Raw genomic sequence first — 25,993 nt, 5'->3', positions numbered from 1 at the left:
TCATTTTCTTTAAGAAGGTTCTTGATTTTCATTTCTTTAGCGACACATTAGTCATTTAGTAGCATGTTATTTAAATTCATGGTGTTGTAAATTCCTTTCTTTTCCCTGTTGTTGAGTTTGTTTTGTGACTTTTCATATAAGGGGATGTACAGTAACTGTGTAATGGAGACTATCAGATCCAGATGTGAGGATACAAAGCAGTATGCATCTCTACTTCCAGATCAAACATGGACTCCTAATGAAACTATTTACTATATCTTGACAATAGGATGCTATATCTTGACAATAGGATGAAGAGCTATTCTGTAATAATGATAAGGGGAACTCAGTAAGGGGGGAGAGAATTGGGGAGGGGATAAGGGAAATCACAGGGCCTGTAGAACTGTACGATAAAATGATAATAATAAGAAATAAAATTTAAAAATAAAAATCTTCCACCTGCTGGCTCACTCTTTAAATGGCTGCAATATATGGAGTTAAGCTGATGTGAAGCCAGAAGCCTAAATATTCTAAATATTTTTCTTTATGTAGAATTTGGCATATCACTTCAACTGCTGTTTTGCCTCTGGTTTAGCTTCTGAGATTGTACTACCAACAGCAATATTTCCAGAGCTTCATGACAGGGATAATTGCTTCCAATTTACACAGGACCCACAAAAGTGAAACTCAGGCTTGTTCTCTGCACAGGCAGCACTATGTGTGAAGAGACACAAATTAGAGTTTTTCTCATATCTGGTTTTCTGGGATTCCTAAATGTTCTGCTGTTGGTTCAAAGACCTAACAGTCCAATGAGAATTTCCCACAGATCACATAGAGTGAGCACTGATCTAGTGCTTGAGTCCAGAAATTTCCAGGGTTGTGTAAGTTCTACAGGATGAAACATTCAGGGTTATTTCTTTGCCCTGCAAATTTTCTTGTTTCTTGATTGTGCTGAATTTTGGTGGTAATATGGCTGCTTGCTATTATCAGACTAACACAGTTTTGCTGTGGCTGAATTGGATGCATTGATGTTTGATGCTGGCAATTCAGGTTTCTTTTTTTTTTTTTTTCTTTTTTCTTTTTTTTTTTTTTTGAGTAAAGTTAACCCTGTAGTGATATGCCAAATTCAACATAAAGAAAAATATTTTCCAGTGAAACCTACTCCACAAACAAAAAAAATATTAACCATACATGTAGATGACAAGATAGGGATGAACCAAGCAAGAAGAAGAAGCATGACACTTTCAAAGAACACATTAGATTTTCAGAAATAGATGCTGATTTGAAGGAAATCTGTGAAATGTATGAAAATAACTCGAAATAAGCCCACTATGTATAGGTGCTGGTTTGTATCCCAGCTGCTCCAATTCCCATCCAGATCCCTATCTGTGGCCTAGGAAAGCAATAGAGCCTTGGGACCCTGCACCTGCATGGGAGACCTGAAACAAGTTCCTGGCTTCAGATTGGCTCACCTCCAGCTGTTGCGGCTACTTGGGGAGTGAATCAGCAGGTGGAAGACCTTTCCTCCCTGTCTCCCCTTCTCTCTTCTGTCTTTCCAATAATAAATAAATAAATAAATAAATCGTTAAAAAAACAAATCCAAGACAGAGATAGCAATAATTTAAAATTAGGAATTTGAGGGAAAAATTGTTCAAAAATACAAATTGAAAGCATCAACATAATAGACTAGGAAACAGAATCCCGGATCCCTGAAATAACCCATACAAAAAATAGAGAGTTAAAAAGAATGAGGAAAGTCTACACAACCACAATGTACAGGATATCATTAAGTGAACAAATATTTGTATTACAGGGATAGTTCAAGAAAAGAACGAAAAATACCCTGAAATCAACTGATGAATAAAGTAACTGTTAAAACCTTTTCAAGTCTTCCAAAACATAGATGATGTGTTCACTTCGGCAGCACATATACCAAAACATAGATGATCAAAGGACTACACCACAATCAGACTTAACAACAACACCTGAAAAAAAAAAAAAAAAACCCTGCCTTCTCAAAGGCACATTATTCTCAAATGTTCAAACATTAAGTACAAGAAGAGAATGAGGTGGTAAGATAAAACACTTGAGTTACCTATAAAGCAAACTCGTTAGACTAACAGATGTCTTCTCAGTAGAAACGCCACAGACCAGAAGACTGAGATATTAAAGGCCATGAAGTAGGAAAAAACAAAAACAAACAAACAAAAAACCAACCCCGCAATCAAGTATATATGTAAAGTGAAGATATCCTTTACAAGTGAAATATAAATAATTTCTAGGTAAGAACCTGATAGAATTCATCATCATAAGATCAACCTTATATGAAATTCTGAAGGAAGTCCTACATTGGAAGAGAATACATAACATGGGCCCGGCACAATGGCTCAATGGCTAAATCCTTGTCTTGCAGGATCCCATGTGGACGCTGGTTCGTGTCCTGGTTACTCCACTTCTCAGCTCCCTGCTTGTGGCCTTGAAAAGGAAGAAATAATGGCCCAAAGCCTTGGAACCCTGCATCCACTTTGGAAGACCCAGAAATTGTTCCTCCTAAACTCAGATCAACTCAACTTCTGCTGCTGTGTCACTTGGGAAGTGAATCAGCAGATGGAAGATCTTTGTATTTCTTCTTTCTGTAAAACCTGCCTTTCCAACGAAAATAAATAAATCTGAAACACACACACATAGACACACACACACACACGACAGTACAGAATTCAATGACAAAGCATATACAATCAGTATGTAATCAACAAAATGGCATGAGTTAGCTCTTATCTATTTACATTAACCTTGACTGTAAATATATTAAAAGATATAGATCCACCAAACAGACAATTAAGGACACAACTTCATTTAGGTCTCTACACAGAATCATTTCACAGTAAATATGCAAACTGAAAAATGAAGTTTCAGTAAAATATTTACCATGAAAATGAGCTGGAGTAATTACACTAATATCAGATAAAATACAATCGACATTAAAAAATAATAAAGACAAAGAATGACATTATGTATTGATGAGAATTGATACAGCAGGAAGACAAAGTAATAAATAATACACATTGATACAACACAAGATGACCCAAATACATAATTAAACCGAAAGGGAGATTAGAGTCCCCAACACAATAATACTGAGGGGAATTTTAACACTCCACTTTCATCACTACAGATATCACCCCAGCAGAAAATAGCAAAGACACATGAGAGTTAAACTTCAGCAGGCAACAAATGAACCTATCAGTTATATGAAGAATGCATATACATATCATTGGAGATGGAACATTTCCTAGGAAAGACCATCTATGACACTACAAATAATGTCTCAGCAAACTTATATATATTGAAATCATACCACGTATTTTCTCAGACTACAAAGGGATAAAGCAAGAAATCAAAAATAAGAAAAACAGAGCATAACAACATGAAAACGGAACACTATGCTCCTGAAATGCAAATAGCTGAAGAAATTGAAAAGGAAAGTTTAAAATCTTGAAGCAATTTAACTTGAAAAGATAAAACATATCATAATCTGTTTTTTTTCTGTGAGAAAAAGCAGTATTTAGCAGTCAGTTCATAGCAACAATTTCATAATTTAATAATGGCTTCAGAGAACAGAGCTGTAGTATAGCAAGCTAATCTTCTACCTACAGAACCAGCATCCCGTATGGGCACTGGTTCTAGTCCCAGCTTTTTCACTTCAAACCCAACTCCCTGCTAAGGGCCTGGGAAAGCCACAGAGCATGGCCTTTTGTTGGAAACCCAGAAGAAGCTCTTGGCTCCCAACTTTGGACTAGCTGAGCTCTACCAATTGCAGCTATTTGGAAAGTAAGCCAGCAGATGGGGGATCTATGTCTCTGTCTCTTCTCTCTCTCTAACCTTGTCTTTCAAGTAAGTTAATTGCACTAAAAATGATTTCACATAAACAATATAACTGATGCAATCAAAAATATGATTCCAAACATGAACAGGAGGCAAGAAATAAAGAATAGCAGAAATAAATGAAATTTAAAGTACAAAAGAATAAAAAGAAAAACTGATTAAAAAATAAACAAAATGGACAAACTATTAGCCAAAATAATTTTTTAAAACTCAAAATTATAGATTAAAAATAACAAAACTGAACAGGGAAAAGTAGAAATTTTTATCCCTGAGACTGTAAGAAATGAAAAAGTCCATTCTCATCAGTGTAGCAAAGCAAATATGAAAATAAAGAAACAAATGACATCAAAATGGAAACAGAGGAAATGAAAATATCCACATTTGCAGAAAACTGATTTTGTACATGGAAATTCCTACACACTAAACAAAAACCTGCTAAACTGTAAACCAAATTAAATAAAACCAAGGAAAACATATATACAAGCAGAGTCCCATTTTAACATACAAATAATGATCTTCATGAAACAGAAATCAAGAAATAAACCAGATTCACAATAGACGAAACTTAGATATTTATAGCATACATGAACAAATTTAAGCAAAGACGTAAATGAACTCTAAAGTCATAATGCTAAAACCACAAAATTACATTTTCTTAACCACTTCCCTGCGACAACAGTGTGTAATCAAGGTTAAAATGACTCTGCTAAAGTCTCTGATTGTAGTCTATTTAGAATTATTAAAAATTCTCAGAATGGAAAGAGACTCAAAATAAATTGAGGTTAAAAAGAAATTTCAAAACTAGAAGGGCTTGGCTGAAAGGTATTAAATGAAACAGTGAATGAAAAATTTCCCTAACATCGAAAAGGATAGTGGAATGCATAAACAAGAAATACAGAGAACCATAAATAGATTTGACCAAAAGCCAGCCTCACCACGGCACATCATAGCCAAGCTCTGCTCAGAAAGAAAAGATGCATAGAAGTGCATGGTAAAAACCAATGATAACATATAGAAGAACGCCAGTCAGACTCACAGGTGACCTCTCAAAAGAAGCCTGACATGCTAGAGGATAATGGAGAGATATAATCTGGAGCTTACAAAAATAAATAAATAAATAAATAAATAAAGCAAACTTCCAATAACTACCTTATCAACTAACAAATGATGCTTAATGACATACTACAGCCAGATAAAAAGAACAATACATGCTAAAGAAGAAAAAATGAAGAACATCTCAGGGAAACCACAAAAGAAAGTTAAATCAAAATTCAAGAAACACAACGCTAAAATAACAGGTCCAAATCACTACCTATCGATATTAACCTTGAAAGCAAATGGCTTCAACTCATCATTCAAAAACATAGAATAGCAAAATTGGATCAAAGACAGGAGCAGGAATCAAAGGTGTAAGGAGCATCGCTCCTTGGTTAGCAAGGCTATGAGGAGTTTCTGGTTGTGTGGCAAGGCCCAGGAGAATCACCTCATTGCCGTCTCACCCCACTGTAATGACAGTCAATCACCTCTGATATTTCATGGAATTTTCTTGAGGGTATTGTTGTTTTTCTGCAAATGTGAAATGATTTCTCTAACTGGAAGCTGATTTTATAAATCATGTTTTGGTAAAAGGGTTTTTAGCAGCTTAAGACAATGACACACAGCTAAAAGTATACAATAGTACAACTGAGTACATATTGTTACCAAACACCTTTATATGTGCCCACTTTGTCTGGAACTTAACCTAAAATGTGTAATGTTCTCCATAAGAAATGGCTTGATAATATCTTAGAACAGATGACAATTATGGAGATTCAAACTGCTACAAAACGTGGAATGATGCAGTCACCTTGGCCTCCTACCACGTATACCAAAAAGTATATGGGATATCTCCTAAAATGGAGATAAATGTTTTGAGCCCCTAGTGGAAAATGGTTTGAAAACTTTACCTTATATTGGCATTTATACTTAGGGGAATAAAATAGTTTAAAAAAGATAAAAAGAAGTTTCCTGTGAAGGCTCTCCATTCATAGAAAGGCCGAGCTGCCCTTATCCTTCCCACTGCCCTTTAACAAAAGAACATAGAACAATTGAATCAGTACTAGGTGAAGGTTACAGTAATTAGTGTATGAATGATTATAAAATTTTGGTGGGATTCATCACTGGCATGCAGGGATGGTTCAAAATTCACAAATCAATAAATGTGATAAATCACATTAAAAATAAAAAATAAAAATCATATGATTATCTCAATAGATGCAGAGAAGACATTTGATAAAATCCAGCACCACTTCATGCTGAAAATCCTAAGCAAGATAAGGATAGAAGGAACATTCGAAATCACAGTCAAAACAATTTACAAAAAACCTAATGCCAGCATTATACTAAATGGGGAAAGACTGGAAGCCTTTCCAATAAAATCTGGAACTAGACAGGGATGTCCACTGTCACCACTACTCTTCACTGTAGTACTGGAAGCCCTTGGAGAGGTATTAGGCAAGAAAAAGGAATTAAAGGAATCCAAATTGGAAACAAGGAACTGAAATTATCTATTTGCAGATGACATGATTCTCTACATAGGAGAAACAAAAACTCAAGAGGATACTGGAACTCATAAGAGATTTTGGCAGGGTAGCAAGATACAAAATTAATGAACACTAATTGATGGTACTAGTGTACACAAATAATCCCATGGCTGAGAAAGAAATTGTAAGCACAGTCCCTTTTAAAATAGTGGAAAAAAAATCTTAAATACCTAGGAATTAAGCTAGTTAAGTATGTAGAAGACCTCTATGACAAAAACTTCAAAACATTAAAAAAGGAAATAGAAGAAGATATTGAAAAAAATGGGGAAACTTACCATGTTCCTGGATTGGAAGAATCAACATCATCAAAATATCCATATTAACAAAAGTAATATACAGATTCAATGCAATCCCAATTAAAATCCCCACAACATTCTTCTCAGAAACAGAAAAGAAGATACAAAAATTTATCTGGACTCACAAAAGACCACGAATAGCTAAAGCTATCCTGAAGAATAAAATCAAGCAGGGGAACTCACAATTCCAGACCTCAAAACATACTACAGAGCAATGATCATCAAAAAAGTCTGGTACTGGTACAGAAACAGAGAAGATCAGCGGAACAGAATAGAAACACCAGAAGGGAGCCCACACATGTATAGTCAACTAATCTTTGACAAGAAAACTGAAAACAATCCAGGGAAGAAGCCTGGTCTATTCAACAAATGCTACTGGACTAGATAGCAGCCTGCAGAATTAAGAAGCAAGACCCACACCTGTCATATTACACAAAAATAACCTCTAAATGGTTCAAGGACCTAAATATGCACTCAGAAACCATCAAACTATTAAAGGAAAATATATGAAATACTGTCCAAAAAATAGGAACGGGGAAAGGGTTCTTGGAAAAGACGCCAAAAGCACAAAGACAAAATAAACAAATGGGACTACATCAAACTAAAAAGCTTCTGTATAGGAAGGAAACGATTAACAAAATGAAGAAGCAACCAACAGGATGGGAGAAAATTTTTGCATACTACACAGACGATAAGGGACTAATACCCAGGATTTACAAAGAGCTTCAGAAACCCAGGGACAGTAAAAAACAAAACAAAAAACACGTAAAAATGGGCAAAGGAAATGAACAGGTATTTTTCAAAAGAACAGATTTGAATGGCTAACAGACATATGAATAGATGCTCAGGCTCCCTGGCCATCAGGGAGATAGAAATGAAAACCACATTGAGTTAGCATCTAACTCCAGTAAGACAGGCCTACATTCAGAACTCTAGTAACAACACCTGCTGGCATGGATGTGGGGAGAAAGGCACTCTCCTTCACTGCTGGTGGGAGTGTAGGCTAGTACAACCACTGTGGAAATCAGTACAGAGTGTGCTTAGAGAATTCCAAATAAATCTGCCATATGACCCAGCTATCCCCACTCCTAGGAATATGCCCAAAGGAAGTGAAAACTGCATATGAGAAAGGGATCTGTAGTCCTATATTTACAGCAGCACAATCTACAATAGCAAAGACATACAAACTATCCAGATGCCCATTCAAAGAGGATTGGTTAAATAAACTGTGGTACACCTATCCCATGGAATATTACTCAGCCATTAAAAAGAATGAAATCATACCATTTGCAACTAGATGGTCCCAACTAGAGACCATTATGCTCAGTGAAATAAGTCAATCCCCAAAAGACAAATACCACATGTTCTCTCTAATATAAGGAAACAACCATGCAAATTGAAATGTATAGTGATGCAGTAATGCAGACTACCATATCCAGATGTGAAGACACAATGCAACATGCATTTCTACTTCCAAATCAAAGATGAACTCCCAACGAAAGTGTTGAACATACTTAAACATTGGGATGATGGACTGTCTGACACTCTGTACCAGCAATGTCTGGGCACACTTAAACAGTAGACTGATGGAATTGTAACTCCTTATGAAGTAATGTACTACTGTGACATTACGGGTAAAATCAGTTGAGGGGTGGGAATTGTGTGTAGGTGGGGGAATCCCAGACTATACAGAATTGTACCATATAATTTGAAATTTAAAATTTAAAATTTTAAGATATTTGTAATTATTCTTTTAACTATATTAAAAATTAAACATTTGGATATTGTGCAAAAGCTTGTTATGATTTCTGTATAAATAAAGAAGGCAACTTTTTGAATTGTCCATTATGAGCATCATGCCATAGTGGTCCACATCTCTTCATGTCTTCTCACCAATCCAAGCATCCTTTGCAAGCTCTCAAGTCAGCCAGACCTGGATTCTGGCAGACAGGACCTATGTACCTGTTGCCTAAAGGAAACAAACCACTCTGACAAGATACACAGAAACAAAGTGAAAGGATGGAAAAGGATATTACAGGCCAATGGAAAGGAAAAATGACTTGGTACAGCCATTCTAAAAGCAGATTATACAGACAAGATGGGAAAACTATTAAAAGACACAAAAGAAGGCACTACATACTGATTAAGGAATCCATTCAACAAGAGGAAATAATGATGATGAATATATATACGTTAATATAATATATATAATTATAATGATATTCATATCTATATTCATTACCTTACACCAAATGCCAGGGCAACTTGCTACATGTAAAAATTATGAACACATTTAAAGGGAGATATAGACTCCATGCAGTAACAGTAGGAGACCTTAACAACCCAAAAACCTAGATGGAAAGATTGACTTGACAGAAATTCAGCAAAAAAAAACAGGGCTCAACCACAAAACAGGATAAAAGGACTTGATATCCACAGAATTTTTCATCTTTCAGATGCATCAAACACTTGTTTTTTCATCATAAAACCTTCCCCAAAGTTGATCACAATACAGACCATGAAACAAGCTTTCAGCAGATTTTCAAAAACTAAAATCATGCCACGCATTTTCTCAGACCATCAAGTGTGAAACTAGAGATCAGCAACACAAAATACCCCCAGAAAATGTGCAAATACTCTGACACTAAACAGCATGCTGCTGAATGAATGAAAAGATAAGAAAAAATTTTAAAAAGAAATAAAATTTTTCTTGAAATAAATGAAGACATCCACTTAAAAAAAATCAAAACATGTGTGATACAGCAAAGGAAGTACTATGAGGAAAATTCAATGAAATCAGTGCCTGCATCAAGAAACTAGCAAGGCACCAGGTACATGGTCTAAACATAAAACTTAAAGAACCAGACAACAAAAGCAAAATAAACCCAACATTAGCAGAAAGAAAAAAATCAAGATAAGGGAAGAAACACACAAGACAGAAACCAAAAGAACAATGCCTAAGATGAAGGAATTGGAGATCTGGTTCTTTGAAAAATATCCACAAAATAGATACATTATTAACCCAAATAATCAAGTGAATGAGACTAAATCAATAAAATCACAGATGAAAGGGAAAATACAACACGTACAATCAGACACATTTACGAGCAACTATATGCTTATAATCAGGACAAACAGAAGAAATGGATATACATGTGTGTATACACACACACACATTTGGAGCACATATAATTTATCAAAATTGAATCATGAGTGATGGTTACCGCAGTTACAGGAAGTGGGTGGACACCACAGTGACCTTAGCCAGAGATCTGGCACACCCCAAAGGCAGCCAAGGTCACATATGGGCCAATGGTGGACAAAGGCCAACACTGCTTGCCCTCTCAGGGTCAAAGCAGGTCCAATGCCAGAAGCCACGTCAAAAGGGGTATTAAGACCTTTGTCTTCACTACCCAGCTTCTCTTTCTACTTGTGATCTCTTCCTTTCCTGGTCTCCTCCTTTCCTGCTCGTTCCTCCACTGTTTGGGGAACAAAAAAGGCCCAGGAATAGACTTCTCTTTGCTTAAAAAAGGCCTGTTTGTACTCAACCGGTGTTTTCTTTCATGAGTGGTCGGTAAATCTACCATTTTGGCACCCAAATCCAGGGTTGTAGATCAGCTTCCATCTGTGGAGCCTGGGTCTCCCCCTCTTCGAGCCACTGACCTCCTGGAACATTTTCTGGCCACGGATTGATAGCCGTGAGCCAGGTAAGCCCCTCCACCTAGCCTCTTCTGTCCCAAAAGTCCTCTTCACTGCTTCATTGAAACCATGCATGTTGGACCCCATTTGAGCTCTGAGTGTCTAGGGAGACGTCCCATTCACTGGCCTGCCCTCCGTGGGGAACCGGGTTCTCTTTCTAGTTTGCCTCTCAACAGGAGGATGCTTTCTATGAGCCCGAACTAGCCATAAGACAACTGGGACAGAACGGACAGCTCACAGTCTTGGGTCTATGATCCCCAGACTCCACTGAGATATCTGTTGGCTAATTTCAACAGCATGGGACTAGGCCAAGACTTAGGCTGCAAATGATTCAAAATGACTGGCAGAGGGCACATTTAGTTTTAATATCCTCATGAAACTGGACAATTTCTGTCACCACAACTGCAAGTGGTCCAAGATGTCTTACTACAGATCTTTTGGGAGCTCTGTTCCTGCCCTAAGCTTTACTTTTTCTGTTCTGTGTGCCAAGTTCTCCAGGCTAAGGCCAAGGCTTCCCCCCCACCCCTGTTGATTTCTCCAACCCAAAGCCTGATCAAACTTCCCCAGAGCTGCCTGAACTTCTGTGATTCTCCCCAACTCCTGCTCTCCCTGTTCTACCTCCTTCTCTTCCTCCTATTCCTACTCTTTCTTCCCCACCCTCAGATTCAACTATCCTGACTGAGGTGCTGCTGTTTCTACATCCACTACCACTCACAGATTGTTGGAACCATCTCCAGACCTGCCTCTTCCTCCTCCTCCTTTGTAGCCACAGGTGCCTCCCCTGTGGAAGATATCACATCTACATTCTTCGTCACATCTACCATTCTTCATTCTTCATCGGAATCACGCCTGCCCCCTCCCACTTGTACTATCCTGAGTAACAACAATTTGCCTGCATTGTCTTTAAATCCATTTCTCCCTGCCCACTTCCCTACAGCACCACCCCTGACTCAGGGAACTACCTCTGACTTTCCAGTCGCCACCAGATCCATATCCCATGACTTCATCCACCTCTCCTCCTTCCACCCAACAACCTCAGGGTTAAATTCTCTCTCTCTCTCTCTGACATTCTCCCCCTTCCTCAGCAACAGTCACCACCACCTCTCCTGTCCTCCTTCTTTCTCTGATAAGCCACTCTGCCCACAGCTGCAGGATCCCCCCGCCATCCAAGGACATTTTAGCTTTTTGTTCTTTCTTTCTTTATCAAACTCCCTCCACCCGCCAGCCAGGAGAGGAGGGTAAAAAATATAACTAAACAGGACAACAGCATTTTAAACTACACATTATTGTAACATTTCCTTTTAAATGGATTTTAACTAGTTAATGACTAAGTTTCCTAGTTACCTCCAGCAAAATGTAGATCTGATTCTGTTCAACTGTACTATGTATCTGCAACTATTTTCACATTGAGATGATCCTTGTGTTTTCTACCTTTCATTAGATTCTCACTGCTTAAGATCAGTAAAGTTATGTACTTGTTTTAAAAGCATCTGAGTAATCACTTTATATCAATAACTAATCTGATCTACCCTGTGTCATGTAAAGAGATTCTGTTCCACTGATATTTTAAGCCTTCTTGGCATCCTTGACACGCATTCAAAAAAACTCCAAAGTTGCAAATTTTGGCATTTTGACATTTGCAGTAAAGCCTCTGCAAATGTCAAAGGATTAATCTCATTTTGTAGAAATAACAACTAGTTAGGCTATTCAGACTATATTAAAAATATTATCAAGGAGCAAAGTAAAGCAATCCTACTGACCCTGCCAACATCCAAACTCTTGGGACTGGCTGAGGATTAGGAGGGCCCAGGGATGGACACCCCTAGCACCTTTGCTCAGCCCAGGATCTTCACTGAGATAGCAGGTAAGTCCATCAATTTCCTGGGGGACACAGGTGTGCCTATTCTGTTGTCTGCCCACACCAGCTGCACCTATCCTTCCCATCTCTCAGTTAAGGGTATTGAAAGAGTTCCTTCTAAACCCTTACAGATGGATCATTTGCTTTGCCTCCTTGAGGGAATACCCTGCACCATTTCCTTCCTGGTCAACCCCTTGTGTCTCACTCCATTGTTGGGACGTGACATCTTATCCACAATGAGTGAGGGGCCTCCTTCACCCTGTTCAGAACACAGCCTTTGCTGACATCACTTCAGCAGCACTGTCACTTGGCACAAAAATCTAAGATTTTGCTCACCCTGGTTGACACTTTTTCAGAGTTTGGCCTCTTAACTGTTTTCCAGACAGACAACGAATCCCTCTTTATTATATGGCTTCTCCGAGAACACACAGACCTATGCTTTCCACATCCCAACCCAAACTTGCCAGTGAGTCTGGACTCCCTTCCTCTCCAATTGGGAGACTTGGTTCTGCTCAAGACTCTTCACCAGGTCTCTCTTCAGCTGTGGTGGACCGGACCTCACACAGTGATCCTTACCACACCCACTGCAGCCAAATTTCTTGGCCACACCTCCTAATACCATCTCTCCATTTCAATCTTTTTTGAGCCACTACTCATCTCAGCAGGGTGTTCAACAGACAGGACCTACTACACTAATCATTAAATGCCAGGATGCTTCCCCTGCCTCTGATCCTATTAACAACCCTGCTCTACCTCCTGATAACTAAACAGACCTTTACATACAACAGATCACATCACTGGCAGAAATAGCTTTACAAAACTATCTAGCACTAGATCTTCTAACTGCAAATAAAGGGAAAACCTATATATTCCTACAAAAAAATTTTTGCTACTACATCAATAAATGAGGCATGGTAAAACCTGGTATAAAAAACTTATGATCAGTACATAACAGACTCAATAATCTACAAAACCCAGGTAACCACCTTGGTCTTGATATTTGGGAATCCCCCACTCATGTCATGGCTCATTACAATACTTACTCCACTGATAATTATAGATCCCTCACTAAATATTGCCCTTTAATTTGTAAGGTTTGTTAAAAAAAAAAAGATCGTGAAGTCTCACGAGCTACTTTCAACCAGATGTTGCTGCACACCTACACTCCAGTACCCATGGATTCACCTCCAGACCTCACTTAGGGACAACGACCCTCTCAAGCAGGAAGTAACTAGATTGACTTCATTGTCCCTTTGCCTATTACCAATGGACTGGAATGACGGCTACCGCAGTTACAGAAAGTGGGTGGACACCACAGTGACCTTAGCCAGAGATCTGGCACACCCCAAAGGCAGCCAAGGTCACATATGGGCCAATGGTGGACAAAGGCCAACACTGCTTGCCCTCTCAGGGTCAAAGCAGATCCGATGCCAGAAGCCACGTCAAAAGGGGTATTAAGACCTTTGTCTCCACTACCTAGCTTGTCTTTCCACTTGTGGTCTCCTCCTTTCCTGCTCGTTCCTCCACTGTTTGGGGAAAGGCCCAGGAATAGACTTCTCTTTGCTTAAAAAAGGCCTGTTTGTACTCGACTGGTATTTTCTTTCATGGGTGGTCCGTAAATCTAACAATGAGGCAATTAAAATTCTAAATAGATCGCCCATAACCCAGATATTGAATCAGTGATCAAATCCCTCCCAATAAAGAAAAACCCAGGCCTGGATGAAATCACTGTTGACATTTACCAAACATTTCAAGAAGAACTTAGCCCAGTTCTCCACAATCCATACCAAAGAACAGAAAGGGAGGAAATGTCCAAACTTTCTATGAAGTCAACATCAACTTAACCAGATGGTGACACAACAAGGAAAAAAATTCACACATTGATCTCTCTGATGGACAAATATGCAAAAATTCTCAACAAAATACTAGCCAAAAGAATCTGACAGTAGATCAGACCATTCACCAGACCAAGTGGATTTATTCCTGGCATGCAGAACCTAGGCCATGAAAGCAAAAATAAACCAATGGGATTACATGATGCCAAGAAGCTTCTGCACTGCAACAGGAATTGTCAATAAAATAAAAAGACAGCCAAGAGAATGGGAAAAATTATTTGCATAATACACAGCAGATAGAAGACTAATAACCAGGATATACAAAGTACTCCAGAAATTTAGCAAAGACCAAATAAACAATCCAGTTGAGATGGAAAACAGAGATGAACATATTTTTTTCAAAAGAGGAAATTAAAATGTCTAATAGACCAATACGAAGATGCTCTATCATTCCTGGAAATACAAATAAAATCTACAATAAAATCCTGCCTAGCCCCATTAAGAATGGCCAACATACAGAAATCAGAAAAACAACAACCGCAAGTGAGGATACAGAGAAAAAGGTATACTAAACCAGTGCTGATGGGAATGCAAATTAGAGAAATCAATGGAAGTCAGTATGGAGAGTGCTCAGACAGTAGAAAATAGATCTAAAATGCAACCAAGCTATACCAGCCTTAGGAATATATCCAAACAAAATGAGATTTGAATATGAGTGAACTGCAACTCCGTGCTTATATCCCTGCAATTTACAATAGTTAAGATATGGAAATAACCCAGATGCCCATCAATGGATGAACAGCTAAAGAAAATGCAGTATGTTTAGAGAATATTGCTCAGCCATGGAAAACAATGAAATCTTAGCTTCTAAACAAATGAACCCAGACAGAAACCATTATGCTTAGTGCAATAATCCAGCTCCCCCAAAAACACAAATACCATGTTTTCTCTCTAATCATCAACAACTAATACACAGAAAACACACACACACAAAACATAACCTGGAGAAGTACTTGGAATTAACACTGTAAACAGCAGGTGTCTTTACTCCTGAGTAACAGCAGGACTTCCATTTTTTATTTTAACTATACTTCTATGTTATTTTCTTCTTTCCCCCTATTGCCAGGCCATGATACACTTACATATCAGAAATGAAGTTTGTAACTATGAAATGAATTATTATGCTATTGAAATTAACTTGGAGAAAAATACTCAGGGGGATATAGGCAGGGAGGTGGATGGAGGAACTTCTATGCTTCTAAATCTATGCTGTGAAAAGTGTGAAATCTGCTACTTTTATATAACTTAAAAAGTAGCAACAAGTAAAAAAATAAATCAATGAAGATTGCAGTTGATGGAGTTTACTGCCTAACCACCTATTTCAAGAAATATATTTACAATTCCAATGTGCTGAGAATTACTGTTACTGTTGCAACAATCTTTTGTAATCATGTTCTACCTTTAATTTATTCAGCTAATGTGTTCAAATGTATCTATTTTATATTGGCCAATAATCTTACTTTTGCACAAATATATTCTCAAGAATAACTTTGGGGGCACAGTGAGGTAGCCTAGCAGGTGAAATTCTAGCCTTGAAAGCACTGGGATCCCATATGGGTGCCAGTTCTAATCCAGCCACCCTGCTTCCCATCAAGCTCCCTGCTTATGGCCTGGGAAAGCAGTGGAGGATGGCCCAAAGCTTTGGGACCCTGCACCCGCGTGGGAGACCTGGAAGAGGCTGCGGGCTTCTGGCTTCAGATCGTTGCAACAGTTGTTGTGGCCACTTGGGAAGTGAACCAGTGGATGGTAGATCTTCCTCTCTGTCTCCTCCTCTCTGTATATCTGACTTTGCAATAAAATTAAGTAAGTTGAAGAATTTTAAAGAATAATTTTACTTATTATTAATAAGATCTCTCTGTTTCTCCTTTGTGCACTCATAATTTCTGATACTTATCAGCTTGATCAAAAATTTGAATTTATTAAGGTGAGTGTGCATGTTAATCTTCCACCTCCTATGCCCGAATCCTGTATGGATATTGATTTCTGCCCTGGCTGCTCCACTTCTGATCCTGCTCCCTGTTTACGACCTCAAACCAGCAGAGTACAGCTCAAATTCTTGGGTCCCTACACCAATGTGGGAGTCCTGGAAGAAGCTCCTCATTCCTGGCTTTCAATTACGTCAGCTCCAGCCATTAAGGCCATCTGAGGAATAAATCAGTGCATGGAACTAACAGATGGAAGATCACACACACTCTCTCCTTCTCTGTAAACCCACCTTTCAAATAAATATACATTTTTAAGTTGCAGTTATTATTCTACCATTTCCTTAATGTTATCTCTAAGTCTTTCCTGCAGCTGCAAGTGTATCACTCTGTTCAATAAGAAAGTGCCTTTCTATTCCTTTCAATTTTATGCAAGCGTAGTTCAGAGATTTTATCACTGTTATAGGTGCTTCTATAGCAGACATATAGCAAATTTGTTCAACTCTGTCGCACCTGTTATCACATTCCTCTGTATCTGATCTTATACTTATCATCTGTTCTTGACAAAGTAGAAAGGTATGAAACATTTTTTTTTTTCTAATCAGAGACTCAATTAACAGACTATGGTACTACCACTAGATCTTATTTTCTTCAGTGAATACAATGAAACTTGAAATACTCAATGTTTTCAGTTGTTTGGAAAACACCCAACGCTAAAATAAATTCATTATTTTGACCAATAACCTTACATCGGTTGCATTAAACCTGTAGGATACTAGATGACTAAGGAAGAGAAAATCACATCACTGAAGTAAATATTTCTATTATGAATATACCTGGAATTTACTTGAGAGTAACATTCACTGCAGGAAAGAGTGGAAACAGAATGCTTATTTTTCAAATATTATGGAATATACAGCAGAAAATATTTTCAGTAGATTTATTCTAGAACATCTATTTTTTTAACAAAATGTATTTATTGAAGCCTTGTTATGGCATAGCATATTAAGTTACTGTCTGTGATGCCAGTATCCTATATAGGCACCACTTCTGGCTGTTCCATTTCCTATCTAACTCCCTGCTAATGTACCCAGGAAAGCTGCACTCTAGAAAGCCCAAGTTCTTGGGTTCCTGAGCTCACATGGGAGACTTGGAAGAAGCTCCTGGCTACCGGCTTCAGCCTGACTATTGTAGCCATTTGGCGAGTGAATCAATGGATAAAAGATCTGTGTCTCTCCCTCTCTAACATTTGCTTTCTAAAATTTTCAAAATATTTATTTATATGAAAGACAGAAAAAGAGAGAATCTCAAACCTCACAGCTCTCAGCTCTGACGGCTTCAACATCCAGTATTGAGCCTGGCCATAGGCCAGATCCCAGAATTCAACTGAAGTTTTCCACCAGGCTGTCAGGGACACAGCTACTGAAGTAATCATCTGCTATTTCCCAGGCTGTTCATTAGCAGGAAGGCAGACTCGGCAGAGCTGGCACTTCAATACAAGGTCCCTTATATTGGATGCAAGCTTTCCAAGCAGCATCTTAATAACTACACCAAATGTCCACCACAGAACACTGACTTTAAAATTGTACCAGTTTGCGGGGCACACTTAAGAGACTGATGGAATTATGACTCCTTATGAAGGACTATACTATTGTAGCAACGTGGAGAAAACATGTCCTGGGTGGGAGTTTGCAGGGGAATCCCAAATAAAATTTTTTTAAAAAATGCAATTGGGCCCAGTGGCGTGGCCTAGCGGCTAAAGTCCTCGCCTTGAATGTGCCAGGATCCCATATGGGAGCCAGTTCTAATCCCGGTAGTTCCACTTCCCATCCAGCTCCCTGCTTGTGGCCTGGGAAAGCAGTTGAGGACAGCCCAAAGCTTTGGGACCTTGCACCCATGTGGGATACCCAGAAGGAAGGTCCTGGATCCTGGCTTCCGATAGCATAGCATCGGCCGTTGCACTCACTTGGGGAGTGAATCATCAGACAGAAGATCTTCCTCTCTGTCTCTCCTCCTCTCTGTATATCTGACGTTCCAATAAATAAATAAATCGGGCCCGGTGCCATGGCACAGTGGTTAAGGTCCCTCGCCTTGCACGCCCGGGATCCCATATGGGAGCCTGTTCTAATCCCGGCGGCCCCACTTCCCTTCCAGCTCCCTGCCTGTGGCGCGGGAAAGCAGTGGAGGACGGCCCAAAGCTTTGGGACCCTGCACCCGCGTGGGAGACCCGGAAGAGGCTCCTGGCTTCAGATCGGCATAGCATCGGCTGTTGCGCTCACTTGGGGAGTGAATCATCGGACGGAAGATCTTCCTCTCTGTCTCTCCTCTCTGTATATCCGCCTTTCCAATAAAAATTTAAAAATAAATCTTTAAAAATTAAATAAATAAATAAATAAATAAATCTTTAAAAAAATGTACCAGTCTGGATTCTTATCCAGGCTCTGACATTTACAACCTATTTAACTTTACATAAAAACTTACTCTCTCCAAGCTTCCATTCTTTTATACAGTATTCACTGCTGCTGAATACCAAGTGCTTCCCCTTCATTTCTGTTGTGGGCAACTGGAAAAATTACACTTCTTGACTGCCTTCATGTTGGTATAATGATATATATGACTGACTCCGGCCAACGTATTGGGAGTGATAATGCTACTTCCAAATGAAAACATCAGTTGCTGGTTTTAGACCCTTTAAAATGTTCCTCTCTGGCAAAGTTACTGACAACTTTCTAGGTGTTGGCTGCTTCATCACTTTTTTTTTTTATCAACTAGCCATTCCAGTAAAAATCAATTAAACATCAATATCCATAATCCATAAGGGACAGGCAGTTGCCCCAAATATGAACTAGGGGTACAAAATAACCTGCTGAGATTGGCACTGATATAATCCACAGCACCACCTGGCCTCTCCAGACTCATATCTCATCTGCAAATTAACACAGTGTCCTTAGGGCCAGCATCATGGTTCAATTGACTAATCCTTTGCCTGTGAGCGCTGTCTGTCCATATGGTCCTGGATCATGTCCCAGCTGCTTGCTTCATTTCCAATACAGCTCCCTGCTTCTGGCCTGAAAAAGTCACAAGCCTAAGTCATTGGGTCCCTGCACCCATGTGGGAGCCAGGGTTCCAGCTTACTGGCTCTTGGCTTCTAATTGCCTCAGCTCCAACTGTTGTGGCCACTTGGAGAGTAAACCAACGGATAAAGGTTCTTTCTCTCTCCTCTCTGTAAATCTGCCTGCCCAGAAAAAATAAATACGGGGGGAATCAAGAGTGATCCTGACAACCTCTTAACAGGAGGTCATATGCACAGAGCGGGGGGAGGGGGGGGATCCCAGAGTGGAGCAGGTGGACAGGAGGAGGCTTGTATCCCAACCCTGGAGACTCCCGGATCCTCACCAAGGACTATCAGTACGGGCACAAAGGACTAAATCCCAACTGCCAAGGAGACCAGGGGGAATTGGAGTGCCTCCGGAGGCCGAGAACTCTGAGGTCATCCACTCCCATCTGAATCTCCCACATGGGATGGAAGAAATCCAAATCCCTCCTCGCAGGGTCCAATGTCATTGGAACAACAGCCAGGAGCCCTGAGCGGTCTGCAAGAAGAGTAAACTTCCTTCGGGACTAGGGAGAGGAACCTTCTCTGGTCCTTACTTAGTTCCAACTTTGGATACCCAGCCTCTCTTACAACAACCATCAGGATCACCCTGGAGCCCCCCCCCCAAAAAAAAAACAAAACAAACAAACAACCAAAAAAAATTAGAGTAGGTAGACAGAGAACAACAAGGAAAGCGTAGAACCAGACAGGAAAAGGTCAGTGGGGACTCACATATACCTTACTAGGTAGGACACGAAAATAAGTTACTCCTAACTAGGGTATTGAAGATTTCTCTGCACACCCCTCCTAAAACTGTTCTGTGTCTCAACAGTTGACATATGCCTTGTTAAAATTATAAACCAGTTTGGACTATCCTAAAATCTGCCAAGTTCAGTAAAATTATGCTTCAATACAATAAACGGCTAAATACTAAAATGAAAACAGACAAGATAGAAGCTGGTTGCATATAAGCTTAAATTGAAATGTCAATGAAGTAGTCACAGGATGTGGTTAACAACTTGCATTTTAGTAATCTTTTCTTTTTTTTTTTTTTAATTGGAAAGGCGGATATACAGAGAGGAGAGACAGAGAAGAAGATCTTCCGTCCAATGATTCACTCCCCAAGTGAGCGCAATGGCTGATGCTATGCTGATCTGAAGCCAGGAGCCTCTTCCGGGTCTCCCACGCGGGTGCAGGGTCCCAAAGCTTTGGGCCGTCCTCCACTGCTTTCCCGCGCCACAGGCAGGGAGCTGGAAGGGAAGTGGGGCTGCCAGGATAGAACCGGCGCCCATATGGGATCCCGGGCATGCAAGGCGAGGGACCTTAACCACTGTGCCATGGCACCGGGCCCAACAACTTGCATTTTCTAACATATCAGTCATTCAATACCATGTCAATTAATCCCATAATATTGTAAACTGCTGTTGATGTTATGTTATGGCTTTTAATTGGTCGGAACGATATTCTGCCAGCTCTGCTTTTAGACCAGAGATGGCCTCCCCAAGAAACTGTTGAATTGATCTGGACAATAAGATGCTGGACTCTATGCATGGTACATGCTTGCAATGAAAGAAACAAGACTGGATTTGAACTGTAATACTGCATAAGGTGGAGGAATCCGCCATGGGGGGAGGGGAGAGTAATGGGAGGGGTTGGGGAACCTCAGAGGCTATGAAAAGATGTCATCAAATGAAATGCAATTGGGTCCGGCGGCATGGCACAGTGGCTAAAGTCTTTGCCTTGAATGCGCCAGGATCCCATATGGGCGCTGGTTCTAATCCCAGCAGCTCCACTTCCCATCCAGCTCCCTGCTTGTGGCCTGGGAAAGCAGTTGAGGATGGCCCAAACCCTTGGGACCCCTGCACCCATGTGGGAGACCCGGAAGAAGTTCCTGGATCCTGGCTTCGGATCGGCACAGCATCGGCTGTTGCGCTCACTTGGGGAGTGAATCATCGGATGGAAGATCTTCCTCTGTCTCTCCTCCTCTCTGTATATCTGACTTTCCAATAAATAAATAAATCTTTTTTAAAAATGAAATGCAATTTAAAAATAAATAAATAAATCAATCTTGTTTTTTTAAAAGAAGTGTCCTCTCACAATTTTTCTGAGAATTAAATGAGAAATTTACATGCGAAGATTATCAAATGCCTGCTATATCACACAGGCTCAAAATATGACAACTAAAATTATTACATAATAATAAAATGTTTTTGAAGAGCTTTGGATTATTTGCATAAACCAAGAGCTATCATTTCAGCTCATCCTGACAGAGAAGCTGGATCTTGCTTTCAGGAGTGGGGTACTTTTTCTGGTGCTACAGATTAACACTTATTTTTCAAAGATTTATTTATTTTTATTGGAAAGGCAGATATACAAAGAGGAGGAAAGACAGAGAGGAAGGTCTTCCGTCCAATGATTCACTCCCCATGTGACCGCAACGGCCAGAGCTGAGCCAATTCGAAGCCAGAAGCCAGGAGCTCTTCTGAGTCCCCCACATGGGTGCAGGGTCCCAAGGCTTTGGGCTGTCCTCTACTGCTTTCCCAGGCCACAAGCAGGGAGCTGGATGGGAAGCGGGGCCGCCAGGATTAGAACCAGCAACCATATGGGATCCTGGTGCATTCAAGGCAAGGATCCGAGGACCTTCACCACTATGCTATCGTCCTGGGCCCATATTAACAATTTCTATGGCACATTTATATACTTATTTTCTGTCATAACGATAAAACATGCTTGAAACTTGGAGTTACAGCTGAATAATTAAAACATGCAAAGTTTCAACAAGCAGAATGATAACTGAGATAAAATTAATTACAGATCATGTAGTCTTTCTTCATGACACGAATATATAATAGTTATTACAAAAATACATCCCATTCTTTGCAGTGAAAAACAGTACAGATTTGGAACTGGTAGAAAGCTGCTTATGTTGGCAGCTTATACAATGCTGCATTCCATTCAAACTGGGGAAATGATCCCTCCCTTTGTGAATCATGCTGTACCTTATCATATTACCTTTTAAAAAATCTATGGTATGTAAATTTATTTACCTTTGTGGTTATATGGCCCACTCTTCTTTAGGGTAGACAACATGCTATTGCTCTCTTGGTCAGTGTTTTGCAGATCTTCAAAGTGCAGAGCTGAGAGAAAAACAGAAAGAACTACAAATAATGTGAGGATAAAATAACTAGCAAATAATATTTCTACCATCTATCAAGCAATCTTTACAGCCCCATAAATAAAGCATCTCACTATTTGCTCAACCTCATAAATTCAATTCTACTTTCACAGGATTGACAAATATGACCTATGATTTCACTTAAGATTTTCCTCCTTAAATATATTCACTACAGCTACATGAAGAACAAAAGACTATACACAGTAAAAAATCTTAGAAGCAAGTCACAGAAATTCAAATGGGGATATGAGAGGAACAAATGGTGCCCAACTGAACTATTTGAACTAATTTTGAGATCACAAGCATACACAAACCACCTTCCCACTCCTAAATGTACTTTTAAGAATAACACATAAATTCCGAATATTCAGATCCTGGTTACTGTCACACTTTTATAGAAACATCCAATTCTTTGGAAGGAACTTGCCCTATCCCTTGAACAAGATTAGCATGTTTACCAGGGAGTCAGTGCTGCTGGCATCTCACATGAACTCAGGTGCTCATTCCAGCTGCTCCACTTCCTATCCAGTCCCAGCTCCTTGCTACTAGCCCTAGGAAGGCAGCAGATGTTCCAAGGAATTAGGCCCCTAAATGCATGTCAAAGATTGGGATGGAGTTTCAGGTGGCCATTTAGAGAGAAACTAAGTAAATCAAATATTTCTGTGTCTCTCCGTTTAATTCAGATTTCCAAATAAGTAAATCTTCAAAATGAAAATTTTCCAGGACAATATACCATGAGAAAAAAGAGACAAATTAAGACTGGATGAACAGTCGTCTCTAGCAACAGGGAATTTCTGGCATTGTTAATAATGCTGTGAGAAGAAAGGAGCCCAGGAGGACATCCCCAGGCACAAATAGAGAAGAAACTAGGCTGAGAAGCCAAGGGATTGATTGATTCAGAGGGCAGGGGAGGGGAGCACTACTGTGCCACCTACGGATTCCAGGAACGGAAAAAAAAAAAAAAAAAAAAAAAAACAAAAAAAAAACCTAACACCTGCCACAGCCTACACCTTGCTCCAAACCTACATGCCCCCAATCCTGATGCCCAATCTCACTGTCCCTCCTTCACAGGCTACCATCGGACCTATGTGCCCACAACCACCACATCGTCTCACCATTGCAGTTGCCCACCCCTCACGTCCTACCCTTCATCCCACATGCCCACAAATGCCACATCACATCCAACCACAATCCCCTTACATTGCCTTTCAACCTACATACTCTAAAATACCGGGCCTGCCACTCCCAGATACACTTTCTTTGGTCTTTCCTGCCCCCAATATAACACTCTTTCCCGCCTTCCTCCCTAGCCCCACTTTTCGACCTAATTGCCCAGCATGCTGATGCCCTGTCCCACTGCTGTCCCTCCCTCACATCCTACCTTTCAACCCATGGTTCCTGCACTCTGACACCACTTCCCTCCCCTGTCCGTCCCTCACATCCCACCCTTCGACCTACTTGGCCCCAGCCTTCCACTGCTCCTCCTGGACAACGTGCCTTTCATAGTAGGAGCCCACCAATGCCTTACACCTTCTCACCGCCCCTCTCTCACACCCCACCTTTCGATCTATGTGCTCCCACAGTGACGGCGTGTTCCTCCGCCATCCTTCCCCCAAACACCACCCTTCGACCTACGTGCCCCCACACTGAAGTCCCTTCTGGCCACCGTCGCTCCCTCGCACCCCACGTTTCAACCTATGCCTTCCTCACGGTGACTTCCGTGACTCCCGTTCCCGCCGCCTTCCTTTCATCACACCTCAGCACTCGACCTACCGTGCTTTCACGCTGACTCCGCGTCCTGCCTTTGTCCTTCCCTCACACCCCAACATTCTACCTACTTACCGCCCATGCTGACGCCCTTTCTGGCCGCCATCCTTCCCTCACATTCCAGCCTTCGACCTACTTGCCCCCCACGCTGACGCCCCGTGCTGCCACTGCCCTTCCTGGACAACGTTCGTTTTGTATTAGGAGCCCACCAATGCCTTGCACCTTCTCGCCTCCCCTCTCTTACACTCTCTTCTGAAGCCCTTCCAGCCGCCGTCTTTCCCCCCACACGCCACCCTTCGACCACGCTGACGCACCTTCTGGCCACCGTGGTCCCTCCCTCACACCCCACGTTTCAACCTACGTGCCCCGCATGCTGGCGCCTCCTCCTGGCCACAGTCCCTCCCTCACAGCCCACCCTTTGACCTACTTGGCCCCGGCCTTCCACTGCCTGTCGCCGCCCCTCTCTCCACACGCTAGTCTGAAGCCCTTCCAGCCACCGTCCTTCCCTCACTCCCCACCCTTCGACGTACCGTGCCCCCACGCTGACGCAGTGTCGTGTCCCTCCGCTGTCTTCCCTCACTCCCCACCCTTCGACCTAAGTACCCCCGAAGCTGACGCCGTGTCCCTCCGCCACAGTCCCTCCCTCACACCCCACCCTTCGACCTACGTGCTCACACGCCCCTTCCCGCCACAGTCCCTCCCTCACACCCCACGTTTCAACCTACGTGCCCCGCATGTTAGCGCCTCCTCCTGCCTCAGACCTTCTCTCCCACTCCACCACTTACTGGCCCTGTCCTGCTACTGCCTCTCCAAGACAACGTACCTTTTGTACTAGGAGCCCACCACTGCCTTACACCTTCTCGCCACCCCTCCCTCACATGCTGCTCTGAAGCCCTTCCAGCTGCCGTCCTTCCCTCACTCCCCACCCTTCGACGTACGTGCCCCGGTGCTGACGCCGTGTCCCTCCGCCGTCCCTCCCTCACACCCCACCCTTCGACCTACATGCCCCCACGGTGACGCCCCTTCCCACCGCCGTCCTTCGCTCATACCTCACCGATTCGACGTACGTGCCCCCCGAACTGAAACCCCGTTCTGCCATCACTATCCCGCCACACTCCACGTTTCAACCTACGTGCTCCCCACGGTGACATCCCCTCCACTGCTGTCCCTGCCTCACACCCCACCCTATGACCTACATGGCCCCCCACACTGAGGCCCATCCCGCCTCCCTTCTTCACATTCTATTCTTTATCACACACTTTGTCCTGTCTCCCCTGCGGTCTCCCTCCGTATTTCTCCACCTCGGCAGCAATACTGTTTTTCTCCCTCCTTGTACTTCACAAGCTTCTGTGGACAATGCCCCACCCTACACTTTGTGGACGAGACAAGTCTGTTCACTTTAAAAAGCTAAGCCTGCCCCCTATCTACCTGCCCGCCTCCGGAGCACTTTGCTCTCTGGAAGCTCCTTGGCGCCTCCTAGAGCTGACTTTTCCAAGTAAAATTCCAGTTAAGGTTAGTTCAATCCTGTTCTAGTAGAACACCGCCCAGCACAGCAGGATTTGACAGAGGCTAGCCAGTGGGTTCAGAGGATACTTTCTGCCTGAGCCAGGACACTGACCCCAGTTCTAAAGGCCCTCTGCACCTGTGGGTCGGAGCACTCAGAGGGCGAAATTTTCAAGGCCCTCCACAATGCTTCAACAGCGGGTCTTTTTACTTGGTGTGGCTTGAGTCCTCGTGACGTTGAGAACCACGTGACTTTCAGTGTTGGCACACATCATCTGTCATCTGTACGCTGCGTAGAGGGTTGAACCAAGGGTCCTAACCAACAGAAACCACTTCCA

General features: G+C 41.4%; 1 protein-coding gene across 1 annotated transcript in view; it reads right to left on the bottom strand.

The window, feature by feature from the left end:
- LOC121169076 (nuclear RNA export factor 2-like) overlaps positions 1-24,258 on the bottom strand; it is a 36,088-nt gene extending 11,830 nt beyond the window's left edge. The window contains exons 1-2 of the mRNA XM_040999544.1: positions 24,228-24,258; positions 22,258-22,347 (exon numbers count right to left, since the gene is read on the bottom strand). Of these exons, the coding sequence (XP_040855478.1) occupies positions 22,258-22,347; positions 24,228-24,258 (121 nt within the window). The remainder of the gene's footprint in view (positions 1-22,257; positions 22,348-24,227) is intronic.
- Between the last annotated feature and the right edge of the window lie 1,735 nt (positions 24,259-25,993).

The sequence above is a fragment of the Ochotona curzoniae genome, unplaced genomic scaffold (assembly GCF_017591425.1).
Source record: "Ochotona curzoniae isolate NIBS_2020 unplaced genomic scaffold, NIBS_Ocur_1.0 scaffold_1852, whole genome shotgun sequence".
In the NCBI taxonomy this organism is placed as follows: domain Eukaryota; kingdom Metazoa; phylum Chordata; class Mammalia; order Lagomorpha; family Ochotonidae; genus Ochotona; species Ochotona curzoniae.
The sequence above is the reverse complement of the archived record's forward strand: the minus strand, read 5'-3'. Positions and strand labels throughout refer to the sequence as shown.